The 15,680-nt window shown below is 48.0% G+C and overlaps 1 protein-coding gene across 2 annotated transcripts in view; it reads left to right on the top strand.

The window, feature by feature from the left end:
- KIAA0319L (KIAA0319 like) overlaps window positions 1-15,464 on the top strand; it is a 110,422-nt gene extending 94,958 nt beyond the window's left edge. For both annotated transcript variants that reach the window (XM_067011716.1, XM_059046827.2), the window contains exons 17-21: window positions 3,442-3,584; window positions 4,436-4,558; window positions 5,291-5,381; window positions 7,864-7,955; window positions 14,176-15,464. In XM_067011716.1, the coding sequence (XP_066867817.1) occupies window positions 3,442-3,584; window positions 4,436-4,558; window positions 5,291-5,381; window positions 7,864-7,955; window positions 14,176-14,363 (637 nt within the window). In that variant the 3' untranslated portion in view covers window positions 14,364-15,464. The remainder of the gene's footprint in view (window positions 1-3,441; window positions 3,585-4,435; window positions 4,559-5,290; window positions 5,382-7,863; window positions 7,956-14,175) is intronic.
- The last annotated feature ends 216 nt before the right edge of the window (window positions 15,465-15,680 follow it).

Here is a 15,680-nt window from a genome sequence, read left to right on the forward strand (position 1 = left end):
TAATTGAGATTAGGGATACAAAAGGAACCAGTTTCAGAGAAAAGGTAATGAGTTCAGTTTTGTCTGTTGAATTTGGGGTATCTTATGGGTTACATAGGGACAGGTAGTAGCACATATAGGCTGGAACTTGAGGTGGAAGGAAAGGCCTGAGATATTGAGTCACGACATACAGGCAGGCATTAAGGCCATGAGGACAGATGAGTCACACTGGGAGAGTGTCAGGAGGGTTGAGGACAGAGCTCTGGAGAACGTCAATATTTAAGGGGGAGGCAAGGAAAGAAGGGCCAGCAAAGGAAACTAAGAAACAGCCGTCAGAGAGATGGGAGGAAAACCAGGTGGGAGCAGTCTGCTGGAAGTTAAGGGACAAGCTGGCAGTCGGCGGGGGGGGGGGTGTGCGGGCTGCCAAAGGATTCAGGTGCTATGGAGACAGGTGTGGTGAGCATGCGAAACAGGCTTTTGGGTTTGTAATTAGTAGATCATCAGAACTATAGTGAGATCATTTTACTTAGATCCTGGGAGAAAACTTTTTTCATAGTTTGAGGATACAGAGATGGTAAGTATAATGCCTCTTTGAAGAGGCTGGTGTTGAAAACAGTATGGGAGACAAGCTCAGAAGAACACCTTTTTTTTTTTTTTTTTTTTTTTTGCGGTATGCGGGCCTCTCACTGTTGTGGCCTCTCCCGTTGCGGAGCACAGGCTCCGGACGCGCAGGCTCAGTGGCCATGGCTCACAGGCTTAGTTGCTCCGCGGCATGTGGGATCTTCCCGGACCAGGGCACGAACCCGTGTCTCCTGCATCGGCAGGCGGACTCTCAACCACTGCGCCACCAGGGAAGCCCAGAACACCTTTTAAAGATCGGAAATACTTGAACATTTTTATAGACTGAGGGGAAGGTGCAGAGGAAAGGTAGGTGGTGGAGATTGGGGTGGCGGGTTATAAATGGAGGTAGGTCTGGGGTGCTGCTGGCTGTGGGCAGAACAGGAGCACCACTTTCCCTGGAGGTAGGAGGAAGGGAGGGAAGGTGTGCTATTATGGGTGAATTTAGAAGTAGAGAAGGATGAAATTTGAGAGTATTGGTACCAACGTCCTGTTTTTTCTCTGAAACTGGAGACAAGGCCATCTGCTTTGAGGAGGTGAGAATGAGGTGGGCAGCCTGAGGAAAGTGGTAAAGGTTGAGAACAGCAGCTCCAGGAAAGGATGCTGGCTTTGAGCAATATTGGGATCTCAACCAAGGCTAGAGACATGAGGTGAGAGCAGCGATTCTCAACTCCAGCTGCATAAAGTATCACCTGGAGCTTTTATGAACATACCATTACCCAAGCCTCACCCCCGCAGATTATGATTCAGTTGGTCTGGAGTGAGGTCTGGGCACCTAAAATTTTAAAACTCCCCAGGTGAATCTAATATGCAGTCCGGGTTCACTGGGTCAGAGACAGCATGATGATGAGGACTTTCTTTTTAACCTCTGCTCAGCAGCCTGGGAATAGGAAAAGGGAAAGTGGCTGCTGGGATCGATCCAGCTGGTGGGAATTGGCTGGGACAAAGCGGTGGGAGACACTAGCGAGAGTGCACGTAAGAGCGTGGCGGAAGGGTTTGCTTGCACACCTGCCGTCACCGCATCTGGGACACGAGGAAGAGAGAAGCATCACAGTGACTCTGGGTTTCTGGCTTGGCCTAGATTGGCTTAGCTGAGGAATTCAGGAGGAGGATATGATTGGAGGGAGAGAGTGTATTACAATGGGAAAGAGCATAGGCCTCACACCAGGCAGACCTGGCTTCGGAGCCCTGCTCTGATAGTGGCAGCTCTGTGACAGTGGGCAGATTACTACACCTCTCTGAACCTCTCCGAACCCGTTCTTCACTTATGAAAATGCTAGCACCCATATTATAGCGCTGTTGGAGATTACATAAGATAACGTTCATGTAGTCTCTAACACATAATGAGTTAGTGATTATTATAAGTTTATTTTGGAACATGTTGGGTTTGAGATGCCTGTGGAAGATCTGGTATCGATAGTCTAGCCAGCATCTGCAGATACAGATTTGGTCACTCAGGAGGGACATAGGGAGAGGAGACAGATTTGAGGGTTATTTGTATATAGACAGAAATTGAAGCTATAAGCATGAATTAGGTAACTAGGAGAAAATATGAGAAATGACCACAGATTTCTTTAAATTAACCTTTATTGAAGTATAATTGCTTTACAATGTTGTGTTAGTTTCTGCTATACAACAAAGTGAAGTAGTTATACATATACATATATCCCCTCTTTTTTAGATTTCCTTCCCATTTAGGTCACCACAGAGCAGTGAGTAGAGTTCCCTGTGCTATATAGTAGGTTCTCATTAGTTATCTGTTTTATATATAGTAGTGTATATATGAGAAATGACCACAAATCTTTTATGGAAAAGGTTTGTTTCTTGATTCTGGAGTTCATAATACCCCATTGTTAGCCTCACTATGCAGCAAGGTTTTGAAAGTCTTTTAGGACAGGGCTTCCCAAACTTTCATGTCAATCTACCCATAGAAAATGATGCTGTTTATATGGCACTTTGGGATAAATAGACAATTATACTGGAAGCAGCTGGTCCAGGGCCTCTGGGATACCCAGGTCCCACCCAGCCACCGTGTGTGCTATGGGGTTCAATACCCGGGGCTCACCTATAAACCCAACGTGACCCACTGATTGGGAAAGTTCAGTTTGTGAGACTAACGCGGAGTAACGAAGCAGGCTGTCAAAAATGGAGGCCAAGACAGAGAGAACAGATTTTGTGCCACCCAGAAGTGAGTTCAGGCATGGTCTACCTTGGACAGAAGTTGATGGTCAGAAAGCAGACAGATTCTGGGCCTAGAATAACATAATCTTGCACCGGCCACACCATTGTGTAGGGTCTTTATTGTTGCTGTCATAGTAATGATCATTTTGGCTAGGTTTTGACATATGGATAATGCTTTGATGCTGTCCAACAATTTCTATCTTACAAAGCACTGTGATTTGTCTCACAGATAACCCAGGCACAAGGCCAACAGCACCACACTGTTAGCTGTTAAAAGGCTGACAGCAGGGATGTACCCATAACCAAATCCCCATTTTTCTGGCCTCCAGTTGTCTTTTGGAATAGGTCTTCTTGTTAGTTGGGGCAGCTCAGGCCTTTTCTAAAAGCATTGGCTTTAGAGTCAGACATATCAGGCTTGGGATCTGGCTCTGCCATAATTAACTGTGTGACCTTGGGCAAGTTACTTAACCCCTCTGAGCCCCAATGTTGTCCTCTACAAAATGGAGATGATGCTGATAACCCCTTTCTCACGGGCTTCCTGTGAGAGAATGTGTATAACACTTAGCACAGGGTCTGGCACAAACAGAAGGTACTTAGCAAATGATAGCTACTGCTATCGTGTTGACAGCGTCAGCTCATTCATACTGTTGCATGTCTCTGCAGCACCAAGATGGTATTTTTTGTTCAAAATGAGCCTCCTCACCAGATCTTCAAAGGCCATGAGGTGGCAGTGATGCTCAAGAGTGAGCTGCGGAAGCAAAAGGCAGACTTTCTGATATTCAGAGCCCTGGAAATCAATACTGTCAGTGAGTAATTCTGGGAAGTTGGGAATGAGAGTCCACCCAGTGTCCACAGCTCACCTGTCCGTCCCTGCTGTCCTTGGGCTTCATTTCCTGTTCTCTGGGAACACGGAGATAATCACTTTCCTCAACTACCATTTTTTTTTTTTGAAAGAGTCTCGACTCATTGCAGAGCTTCTTAACCTTCCATGGGCCCCTGAGGTAGCATTCAGAGGGGCTGTGAGTTCGAATGGGAAAAAAATTACATCTTTATTTTCACGAACCTCTAACTGAAATTTATTGTTTTCCTCAATCATGAAGGTAGGCAAGAAACTACAGTTAGTATTAACAGAACATGTGACTTTAAGGCAATAGAAATCTCATAATTTTGTATCATACTACATAATGAAATAGCATTTTTACTCATCACCACTTCAAAATTATGACAGTTGTTAGACACACTTGTAGATCTCGTTACTTAATATTTTAATAAAGACGCATATATTATTTTAAAGTTTTGTATTCTTAAATACTTCAAAAACATGTATAGTATAATTGCCTTCCTTTGTAATACTATGTGTTTTATTTTGGCAATTATTCAGAGAAGGGGGTCTGTGGGACATGAAAGATTAAGAACTGCTGATATGGAGAAGCAGCAAGTAAAGACAGTCTGGAGCCTTTCTAACTGCTCCAGTTTTATCCATGATGATAATAATGGGCGCTGTGTCCAGCTATAAAGGTTCTTGGGGCAGGTCTCCAGGAAATGTCATCACAGGCCATTGAGCAGGGGATCCCTTTGTATCTTCATGGGCACTGGAATTTGGTCAACCCCCGGCTCTGACTCCCATTGACTTTTTTCCCTTTCCTGCTGCTTTCAGCATGCCAGTTGAACTGTTCTGACCATGGCCACTGTGATTCATTCACCAAACGCTGTATCTGTGACCCATTTTGGATGGAGAATTTCATCAAGGTGCAGCTGAGGGATGGAGATAGCAACTGTGGTGAGTTTTCAGCCTGGAACTGTGCCAGCTGGTTTGGCATTGAATGTGGCTCTGAGTTGAGTGGGTGGGTGTTGGTGTTTCCAAGGCAGATGAGCAAGCAAGGAGAAGAACTCTGTGTATTTTCTGTTTGCAGAGGACTTTTACTTCCTTCCTCCGCACTTGCTCAAGGTTAGAGGAAAGCTCTGAAGCAGTTTTTTGTTTTTGTTTTTGTTTCTTTTTGGCCTCACAGCAGAGCTTGCAGGATCTTAGTTGCTTAGTTCCCCGACCATGGATTGAACCTGGGCCCTGGCAGTGAAAGCGTCGAGCCCTAACCACTGGACAGCCAGGGAATTCCCCTGAGGCAGTTGTTTAAGAAGAAACAAGCTTAAATCAGACCAACTACAAAATGCAGCCTAAATCAGATGAGCCGCAAGGCCTCCAGTCTTTTTGGAGTGCCTGTGTACCCTGGCCCCATGGAAGCCCGTAGGTTTCCATTCCCCCCTTTCCCTCTTTTAAAGCTCCTTACAGCCTGCCCCACTGCCCCAGGGTCTCAGAGCACCAGCTAGAAAACAGGGGCAATTCATAAGGTTTAAAGTTTCAGCTGCCTTTAACTCCAAGGTCTCACCTTCCCTGGGGAGCCCTGGGGGCCTTCTTGTTTAGAGAGCGAAGCCATCTCCTGCCCAAGGTGGGCAGCCCAGACCTCCCTTCTAGCCTCTCTTTTCACTGCCCTTAATATTTTGTTTCTCTTGGCAGAGTGGAGCGTGTTATATGTTATCATTGCTTCCTTTGTCATTGTTGTTGCCTTGGGAATCCTCTCCTGGACTGTAATCTGTTGTTGTAAGAGGTAAGATGAACTTTCCCTGGAAATTTGTTCGGGCTTCTAATTACATATTTTTTCATTAGAGAGGTATCTGGCACCTTCTATATTGAGGGCACTGAGTCCTGGGTTTCTTCCCTTCCCGTTGCTGTTACATGCCATGGCCCACCCACGGCATGCACAGAAAAGTTCTCCTTACCTCTGACACTCCTGAAGGCAGAAGCACACTCCTTTAGGCCGAGTGGCTGTCACTGCAGTGATTTGCCTCCTGGAAAACGTGGCTGTGGCTGGAGTGGGAGTGGGAGGGCCTGGGGTGTGGACCTGGCTCTTATCTCTAGGGTGTGTGGTCTTTAATACTCCACACCTCAGCCTCACCACCTTAGCACATGGGTTCTTTTTTTTTCAAATTGGGGTATAGTTGCTTTACATTGTTGTGTTAGTTTCTGCTGTACAGCGAACTGAATCAGCTTTATGAATATGTATACCCCCTCTTTTCTGGATTTCCTTCCTGTTTAGGTCACCACAGAGCATTAAGTAAAGTTCCCTGTGCTGTACAGCAGGCTCCCATTAGTTATCTATTTTATGCATAGTAGTATATATATATCGATCTCAATCTCCTAGTTCATCCCACCACCCCTTTCCCCCTTGGTGTCCATATGTTTGTTCTCTACATCTGTGTCTCTATTTCTGCCTTGCAAACAGGTTCATCTGTACCATTTTTCTAAATTCCACATATGTGCGTTAATATACGATATTTGTTTTTCTCTTTCTGACTTACCTCACTCTGTATGACAGTCTCTAGGTCCATCCACATCTCTACAAATGACCCAGTTTGGTTCCTTTTTATGGCTGAGTAATATTCCGTTGTAGATATGTACCACATCTTCTTTATCCATTCATCTGTCGTTGGACATTTAGGTTGCTTCCATGACCTGGCTATTGTAAATAGTGCTGCAGTGAACATTGGAGTGCCTGTGTCTTTTTGAATTATGGTTTTCTCAGGGTGTATGCCCAGGAGTGGGATTGCTGGGTAATATGATAATTCTATTTTTAGTTTTTTAAGGAACCTCCATACTGTTCTCCATAGTGGCTGTATCAATTTACATTCCCACCAACAGTGTAAGTGGGTTCCCTTTTCTCCACACCCTCTCCAGCATTTACTGTTTGTAGATTTTTTTTGATGATGGCCATTCTGACCAGTGTGAGGTGATACCTCATTGTAGCTTTGATTTGCATTTTTTTAATAATTAGTGATGTTGAGCAGCTTTTCATGGGCCTCTTGGCCATCTGTATGTCTTCTTTGGAGAAATGTCTATTTAGGTCTTCTGTCCATTTCTTTGATTGGATTGTTTGTTTTTTTAACTGCATGAACTGTTTGTATATTTTGGAGATTAATCCTTTGTCAGTTGCTCCGTTTGCAAATATTTTCTCCCATTCTGAGGGTTGTCTTTTTGTCTTGTTTATGGTTTCTTTCCTTTGCTGTGCAAAAGCTTTTAAGTTTCATTAGGTCCCTTCTGTTTGTTTTTGTTTTTATTTTCATTACTTTGGGAGGTGGATCAAGAAAGATCTTGCTGTGATTTATGTCCAAGAGTGTTCTCCCTCTGTTTTCCTCTAAGAGTTTTATAGTGTCTGGTCTTACATTTAGGTCTTTAATCCATTTTGAGTTTATTTTTGTGTATGGTGTTAGGGAGTGTTCTGATTTCATTCTTTTACATGTAGCTGTAGCACATGGGTTCTTAATTTGTCTGCCTTCCTTTCAGTTTGGGATTCTCACCTGTACATGTTTCTATGTAATTGTAGACTTAGGTTAGTCATGATTAAGTCTTTCAGGTTTTTTTCATTTAGTCTTCCTATCTAGTCTTATAATATTTAATGGTAACATTTATTATGTTTTTAATTATTAATAATAGGTATCATTTCTATGTTTACTGTGTACCAAGCAAAAATGTATAAAATGTGTATAACATTTTATACCTTTTATAGGTAATATCTTTTTAAATATGCATAACAACCTTTTCTCAGGAAAATGACATTTTCCATGGACACACAGTTAATAAGTGGCAGAACTGAGATTCAACCTGCAATGTGATCTCACAATTAAAACTTAGAAAAATAAAGAATTTTTAAAAATTCCCACCAGCCTAAGACAACCACCATTAACAACGTTTTGCTGGTTTAATGCTTTCCTCCACCCTATACCCTTCAAGCATAGGAGTGTCATTTTATTTACATTTTTAAGCCATCTATCCTTCCTTCATTGCCACTGTGGAGTGGTGAGTCCATGATAAAATGATAATGTTTCCTTTACCTTTTCCAAAATTGGTGAGGACTATTTGCATAACAAATCACAGTTGCTACCTTTCCCAGCTGAGAAACAAGGAGAAACAGCCCTCCCATTAAGCAGCATCCCCCAAGACAGGGCTCTGCGTGCAGTCTGGCTGCCACCCTGTGGTGGGCTACCTGAACCTCACACAGAACCTCTTTCCTGAGCAGGGATTGTGTTTTTCAGACAAAAAGGAAAACCTAAGAGGAAAAGCAAGTACAGGATCCTGGATGCCACGGATCAGGAAAGCCTGGAACTGAAGCCAACCTCGCGAACAGGTAGTGGCCCCAGGAACGGGGAACCGGGGGTGTCTGGGTTGGTGCAGTCTCCCTGAAGAGCCACCACCATCACCAGTCCCTCCTAAATGTGTTTTTGTTGGCAGCTCTTTGTGCTGGAAAAGCATCTTGTCCCCTCCCTGTTGAGGGCTCAGGGTCGGCTTTGCCCCGTGGGGGCAGAAGCTGCCTACTGGACAAGCTCGGACTCCAGGGCTCACTTCTTAGTGGTCCTTTGACTGTGCCAAGGGGCTCAGCCTCTTGCTTTCCTTCGCCTGCTCGTTCCCCTCAGGGTTTCTGCCTGGAGTTCAGCTTTTCAAGCTGCCCCTGTAGTCGGGCTCAGGGACCTTGGTCTCTTATTCCTGATCAGTCTGTCCTTTCTGGGCAGACAAGGTGAGGCCGTGAAGAGATCAAAGCCAGTGTCTGCCAGCTGGCCTCCTTGCCAGCCAGCCATCCTCTCCCATCTTCCTCTCTCCAGTATTTGTCAGGTAGATCCACAGTCTCCATCATTGTCTTAGAGCAGGTGGAGGGCAGCTCCCCTGCTGGCTCCAGGTGCACTGAGCTCATCTGTCAAAGAATTTCCAGCTGCACAAGCATTAAGATGGCTTTCAGTGACGGGGCTCAGAGAGCCAGGGTGGGTAGAGGGCCCTCTGTTCTTGTCTGGACTAGGTCATTGGTGAGGTTTCCATTCATCACGGTTGCCACAGGACAGGCCTCATCTCTTTATGGGAGCTGGACTCTATATAGAGCTATTCCTAAACACTCTGCAAGTAGAACTATTTTTATACAAAGTATTTATTAAACGTCTCTCATACTTAAAGCTTCGTATTAGGAGAGGCTGTAAGGGGACTATAGATTCTGAACCGTAGGCTCTGCCCTCAGAATTTCACTGTAGTGAGGGAGAAGACATATGAGAAGAGAGTAAGTGCTCACAGGCAGTCTGGGCTCTGTCAGCACCCAGGCAGCTTGGTTAGGGAACACTGTGGGGTGGGGCCTGGAGGCTGGGGCCTAGCGAACCACAGAAGTGCAGCCAGAGCGCCACACAGGTTACTGAGGACGAGCCCTCGAGGGGAGAACGTTGCACAGCACCGTCCGCAAGGTAGCCAACGTTGTGTTCATGTTGCTCTGGCAAGGCTTTTCCACTCCTTGAAGTCATTCGCGACTTACTTTTGGTCTGGTAGACATGGCCTTGGTGAGCTTACGTCACTGTGCTTTTCTGAGATCCTTCTCCTTGCTGATATCTCTCTTTTCTAAACAAATTTTGTTGGTTCATATTTCTGTCCAGAAAGCACTTTCTCATCCTTCCCTTAACCTGCCAATTAAAGTCGTGCTTATCTTTCTCCCACATGTCTGTTTCGGCGTTTCTCTCACTGTATTATATCAGTTTTGTTATTGTTTGTCCCCTTACTAGTCAGCAATATCCTTGAGGGCAGGGACTGTACCTTATTCGTCTGTAGATGTGGATTAATACCACTGTGGACCAGGCCCTATGCCAGATACTGGTTATATTACAGTGAACTAAACAGAAAGACGTTGCTCTTGTGTAGTTTATGTCAGGCCAACATTCACAAATATACAAAATGTGATAATGGAAGGTCTTTATAAAGAATAACACTTAAGCTGAGACCCAAGGGACGACGAGAAGGAGAGTAAGGTACGCAAAGACTCTGGGAAATAGGGTCGCAGGCAAAGCTGGTGACGGCCCGGCTGCTGGAATGAGCAGAGGGGATTTGAAGAAGACATGGTGAGCGTGGGGTGAGTGGCACAGGCTGCGCAGGTGAGCAGGGACCTTGCTGTGGGTTCCTTCTAAGAGCAGTGGGGAGCCGTGGGGAGCTTTTTTAAGGAGGTGCATGGTGCAGTTAGATTTACATTTTAAAAAGACAACTGTGGCTGCTATGTGAAGGAATTGGAGGGGCAAAACTGGGTGAGAGGAGATTGGATAGAATGCCCTTATGGTGGAGAGATGATGAGATGGAGAGAGGCAGATGGGTTCCAGATACATTTGGGGGGAAGGCTTGCTGAGGTTCATGATATGTTTTCCAAGGGTGGGTGAGAGAAAAGGAGAAGTAAAGGATGGTGCCCAAGCATCTTCTTTGAGCATCTGTGGATTGGGTGGTTTTATTACCCGAGATGCAAAAGACTGCAGAAGAAGCACTGGAGAAGACCATTTGGTTTAGAAGAGTTATGAATGGGGTTGAGGAAATGAGGCTAGAGGATGAAATTATGGGGAGTTTTGAACATCAGCATAAGGACTTAAGCATTTATTCTGATGGTGATGAGAAGTGAAAATGCTGGCATAGTAGAATTAGTCTAGTGACAACATTTCATTCATTGAAGAGATCACAGGTGGAGGCCAGCAAGGAGATTCTTGCAACGGTCCGAGGAGGGATGTTGATGGCTCAGCCAGCTGGTATCAGTGGGATGGAGGGACAGGAAAGGTCCAGGCTGCCTTCTGACATGAGAGACAGGGACTGATAGCCCTGACGACAGAATTAGGACAGTCGGTGCAGTTTGGGTAAGAGAAGACGAATTAAATTGAACTCAGCAGGACAGGACTGGATAGGTATCTTCTGTGTGCTGGTGACGGTCAGCTCCGCAAAAGTAGATCACATCCCTTCTGGGGAGAGTGTCGAGGGGCAAAAGAAAGAGTCCGGGGCTAAGGAGCTGAGGTGAGGGAGGAGGGGTGTGACCAGGGAGCAGTCAGCATGTTTGCTGCTGCAGAAGAAAAGGGTAAGAATTGGTGATGACGGCGGTGACGACACTGGAGAAGTTTCTGGTCGCCTAAAGAACTGGAGTAGATGGTGAGTGACAGATGGCAGAAGTCAAAGGGCAGTTTATTTAGGAAGTACGTTGGTGGTGAGAAAATGGAGGCCCTAAATATTTAAAAGTCCTTTTAGAAGTTGAGCGACAGTAAGTGGAGATTCAGGACAGGGTGGATGGGGTTCAGGAGCACGTTTGCAGGCAGAGATGCCGAAGATAGAGGTGAGGTTCCTGGGCAGGAAGGAGGGAGTGGTGGGTAAAGGACTTAAGATGCCTCTTCTGAGGCAGGCGGGAGCGAAGAGCAGATTTGTGGGGAACGGGGGGGAGGGAGCGGGGAGGGCTGCAGGCGGCCAGCTGCTCCTAGGTAACCACGGTGAGACGAGGAGAATGGGATCCAGGACCAAACTGTGTAAGGTCTGGGACTGAAGAAGCTCGGCTGAAAGAAGAGTGCATGTAGTGCGGCGTGGCGTGTGTGGGAGTGAGCTGAAATGGGTGCTGCTGGGAGGAGGGGGGCTGGAAGTGGCGCGGGCCCACCTGAGTGAGCTCGGAGCCACTGGCACCGAAGACCGGCAGGCAGAGTGGGACAGGTGCCCACCCGCAAGAGGTGTGGTTTACATTCAGCAGCTGTGCTGTTCGGTTTGGTTTGGTTTGGCTCTTCTGTTGACTTTTCTTCAAGACTTTCTGTTGAAGTCTATTAGATTGAACCATATAAGATTACTGATGATTGACTTTTGACCTATAAAAATGGCAGTTTTCTGTGATTCAGTCTAATGTGTACAGAAAATCATAAGCACGTTTCATAAGTGAATGTACCCATGTAATCAGCCCCCCAGAAGCGCCCCCTTTGTGCTTCCTTCCAGTCACTGCCTGCCTCCCCACAATTTACTTCTAACATCTTGGAGTCGTTTATGTAACTGGAATCATTGGGCTCGGCGCCTGTCCCTCAACATTACATTTAGGACATCCATCCATGTTGTTAGGTAGAGCGATAGTTTGTTCATTCCCGTCGCCGTGTGATTTCCTTTGTAGGAATATATTTATTTGTCAGGTATACTGTTGATGGGCAGTTGAATTCTTTCCATTTGGGGCTGTGATGGGGAGTGCTGCTGTAAACGTTCTTTCCCATGTCCTTTGGTGGACACGTGTATGGATTTCTGTTAGGTGTAGACCCGGGAACGGGATCGCCGAGTCGGAGGAGATGTATGTGTTCAGCACCCACTGATATAACCAGCTTCCTAGCTTGTATTGCTTAGTGGATGAATCCCACTCAGTTCTTCAAGCACAGCGGGAGCTAGAGGTAGGAGGGCCCGGGTGAGTGCTGTGTACTTTGGAGCCAGCAACACGCCCCCCTCTCAGGCTCCTGTCCTCCACACCTATGGCCCAGAAGGGCTTTAAGGAACAAGGGAACCTTCAAGTGCTTGGATGCCGGAGGAGAAAGCCCCCAAAGGGTATTTCATCTCTAGGGGCCAAACAGAGGTTTTGAGAACGTTGACGCTCCCCTGGTCTTGACGCTTCTTATGTTGCCACTGTCCCCTCCCACACTGGAAAAGCCTGGGAAGCAGGTGTCCTTCTCTGGCCCTGCCGCTCCGCCGTCCTGAGAATCAGTGGGAGTTGTGGCCGTCCACAGTCATGTCCCAGAACTGTGCCCCTGCGATGGACAAGCTGGGCCCCAGAGCACACCGCACAGACGACCAGCACAGGGGCAAGGTCTGCGGGGCTGTGGTTCCCGAGTGACAGGTGCAGTCAGAGTCTAGATGCCCTCATCGTTCACAGCCCGAAGTCATGTCTGGCCAGAAAAGGGCAGAATGCCTGAGAATCATCCCAGGACCTTCTTTCAGTGTTTATTGGGGATCTGGATGGGACCAGGGGGAGGGAGAGGGATTGTTGGAGGATGAGGGTTCAAACACAGCTCACCTGACTGGTCACCTTTTTTTAAAAAATTTATTTATTTTTATTTTATTTATTTATTTATTTAGGGCTGTGTTGGGTCTTCGTTGCTGCGTGCAGGCTTTTCTCTGGTTGCAGTGAGCAAGGGCTACTCTTTGTTGCGGAGCACGGGCTCTAGGCGCGCAGCCTTCAGTAGTTGTGGCTCGGGGGTTCTAGAGGGCAGGCTCCGTAGTTGTGGCTCGCAGGCTCAGTTGCTCTGCGGCTTGTGGGATCTCCCCAGATCAGGGCTCGAACCCGAGTCCCCTGCATTGGCAGGAGGATTCTTAACCACTGCGCCACCAGGGAAGCCCTGGTCCCCTTTTTAAGAAAGGAGGTAGGTTAGGTCCTGGGGGTGGGCAGTGCCAGACCCAGCCAGAACTCTGCCAAGCTGGGTTCTTGATGTTGGCAATTCCCACTTCTAGTTCTGCTGTCTCAGCCTACCTTTTGCTTACTCTGGAGTAGTATTTGTACCAGCCAGAGGGCAGCCATCTTGCTGTTGGATGGGATCTGCCCTAAAGCTATTACCAGACCTCGTGGTATGGTCTGGCCTCTGCAGCGATAAGGATGAGTAGTGAAAGTAACTACAGTGACTTATAGAATCTCAGGCATCTTGGGACTTCCCTGGTGGCGCAGTGGGTAAGAATCCGCCTGCCAGTGCAGGGGACACGGGTTCGAGCCCTGGTCCAGGAAGATCCCACATGCCACAGAGCAACTAAGCCCGTGTGCCACAACTACTGAGCCCGTGAGCCACAACTACTGAAGCCTGCGCGCCTAGAGCCCATGCTCCGCAACAAGAGAAGCCCCTCCTCACTCCAACTAGAGAAGGCCTGTACACAGCAACGAAGACCCAGCACAGCCAAAAATAAATAAATTTTTTTTAAAAAAAAATCTCAGGCATCTTTTCTGACCTCAGGTGCTTCTTATGGGTCCTCGTTTGTGTGTTCTGACCAGCTGACGGCTTGGGACAGTCCCCGCTGCAGTCAGGCTCTGCAGCAGAGGCCTCTCCGGGCCACATGCCTGCTCTCCCACCCCTTGTACCCTCTCAGCGAAGCCAGAGTAAACGTCTTCGTCGAATGAAATTGTGTCCTCACTCAGTGTCAGCACCTCTGGCAGGCACTTTACATCCATACTGAGCCAGGGTACAGTGACAAAGCTCATTCTCTAGAGCCTAAGTTCTTGTTCCTTGTATTTCCTGCCCCCCACAGAACCCCACCCTCTGCATAAAGGGAGATAAAACATTCTACATTTAAAAGAGAGAGAAAAGAGAATGTCATTGGGTGGCACCAACCAGAGCTAATAGATGCTGAAAATAAAGAATCCCCATTGGAACCTGATCAGTCGCTCTCTGAGGCTTCCCTGATGGACTGTTCCATCTAGCCAGGGCTGGGAGGGCTTGGGAAGCAGCCTCCTTTTCAGGAGAGGGGACCACAACTGTCCCTGTCCCCTCTGCTCCTCTTGAGGCTGGGAGGAGGGTGCAGGGTATGGCTCAAGGAAGAGAAGATTTGTGCTTCTGACGCTGGGTTCCTGGACTCCCTTGCAGGTGTCAAACATAAAGGCCCAATGCTGAGCAGCAGCCTGGTGCACTCGGAGTCGGAGCTGGACAGTGACGACGCCATCTTCACATGGCCAGACCGAGAGAAGGGCAAACTCCTGCATGGGCAGAACGGCTCCGTGCCCAACGGGCAGACCCCGCTTAAGGCCAGGAGCCCGCGGGAGGAGATCTTGTAGCCACCTGCTCTGTCTCCTCAGGTTAGGGGTTGGCAGTGCTAGGGTGCAGAGCATTGCCAGGCTGGTTCTCATACCTCCCATGTCTGAGGGCAGCTGTTCTCCCAACGTCTGCTGGTCACTCCACCCTAATACCCTCAACTAGAGCTGCTGGTACTTGAATCCAGAGACATTCTCCGGGAACCCCTGAATGAAGCTGTGAATGAAGAGGTTTTCTCTTTAAACCCATCTGGTAGGTCCCACAAAATGTCCTCACCTCAGGGCCTCCTTTTTTGGAACCCCTCCTCTGTTCCGAGGTTGGACACTGCCAGCTCCTGGCCTCCTCTCCAGCTCTTTGTTGGCAGGGTTGCTGCTTCCGGGGCATCTGCACAGCGAGGCCTGGCTGTGTCCTCCACCCCTGGGTACAGGACCAAGCACCGCCAGCCCCCTGGCTCCAAAAGCCTGCCTGCAGGCACGTTCTTTGTTCTTGTCTTTGGGACGGAGTGCGCCCTCTCGCTAGGCTCAGAGGAAGTGGCGCCCCCTCCTTACCACTGCTGCTGGGCTAGGGGAGGGCTGGCTGTTTCAGGAATGCAGAGGGGCCCCTCTGGCTGCTGGGCTGTTGTGTCAGAGTAGCCAGGCTGGACACAGACTGCCACCCCTCTTCCTCCTGACCACCCTGGCTGCTTCAGGGATCAGGCCACCACTCCCTGTGTGCAAAGGTGATAGCCACAGACAGACTGGAATGTTATGGCTTGAGAGTGCACGTGTGGGACTGCCCCACAGCAGTCTCTTCTGTGTCCGTCTGTCCAAGTGTCTTCTCTCTGTGTCCCTTGCGCGCGTGCGCGCGTGTGTGTGTGTGTGTGTGTGTGAGAGTGAGTGTGTGTGCATCAACTCCTCCTAGGGCCTTTGGCTACTCATAAGGCAACCTTGACCTGGAAAGACTTTCAGCTTCATGGAACAGAGACTTCCTGAATCCCTCCAGCCCTGTCACTGGTTCCTCAGCCATGGTTTCTGGGTGTTGAGGAATGGGAGCTTTGGGGGAGTGGCTTTTTAAAAAGAAACTTACAGTTTATACTACTGCACTACAGTCTGTTGTGAGATGATTAAACATGCTATTTAATTGTATGTGTGCCTGCTGGGTGTGCTGCTTTGTGCTCCATTGCTGGCCTGTACCACGGGTCCAGGCACCTGTATGTCCCTGTGATATTATGGCCTCTGGCAGGGAAGTCATGGGCCTGGCATCAGCATGTGTGGTGCTGGGACCCTACGTCAGGGGCTGCTGATGGAGGAGTCACTGCCCTGGCCCCTGCTGGCCAGCTGCTCCTTGTGGCTTTTAGGGAG

Source organism: Kogia breviceps, chromosome 1 (genome assembly GCF_026419965.1).
Source record: "Kogia breviceps isolate mKogBre1 chromosome 1, mKogBre1 haplotype 1, whole genome shotgun sequence".
In the NCBI taxonomy this organism is placed as follows: domain Eukaryota; kingdom Metazoa; phylum Chordata; class Mammalia; order Artiodactyla; family Physeteridae; genus Kogia; species Kogia breviceps.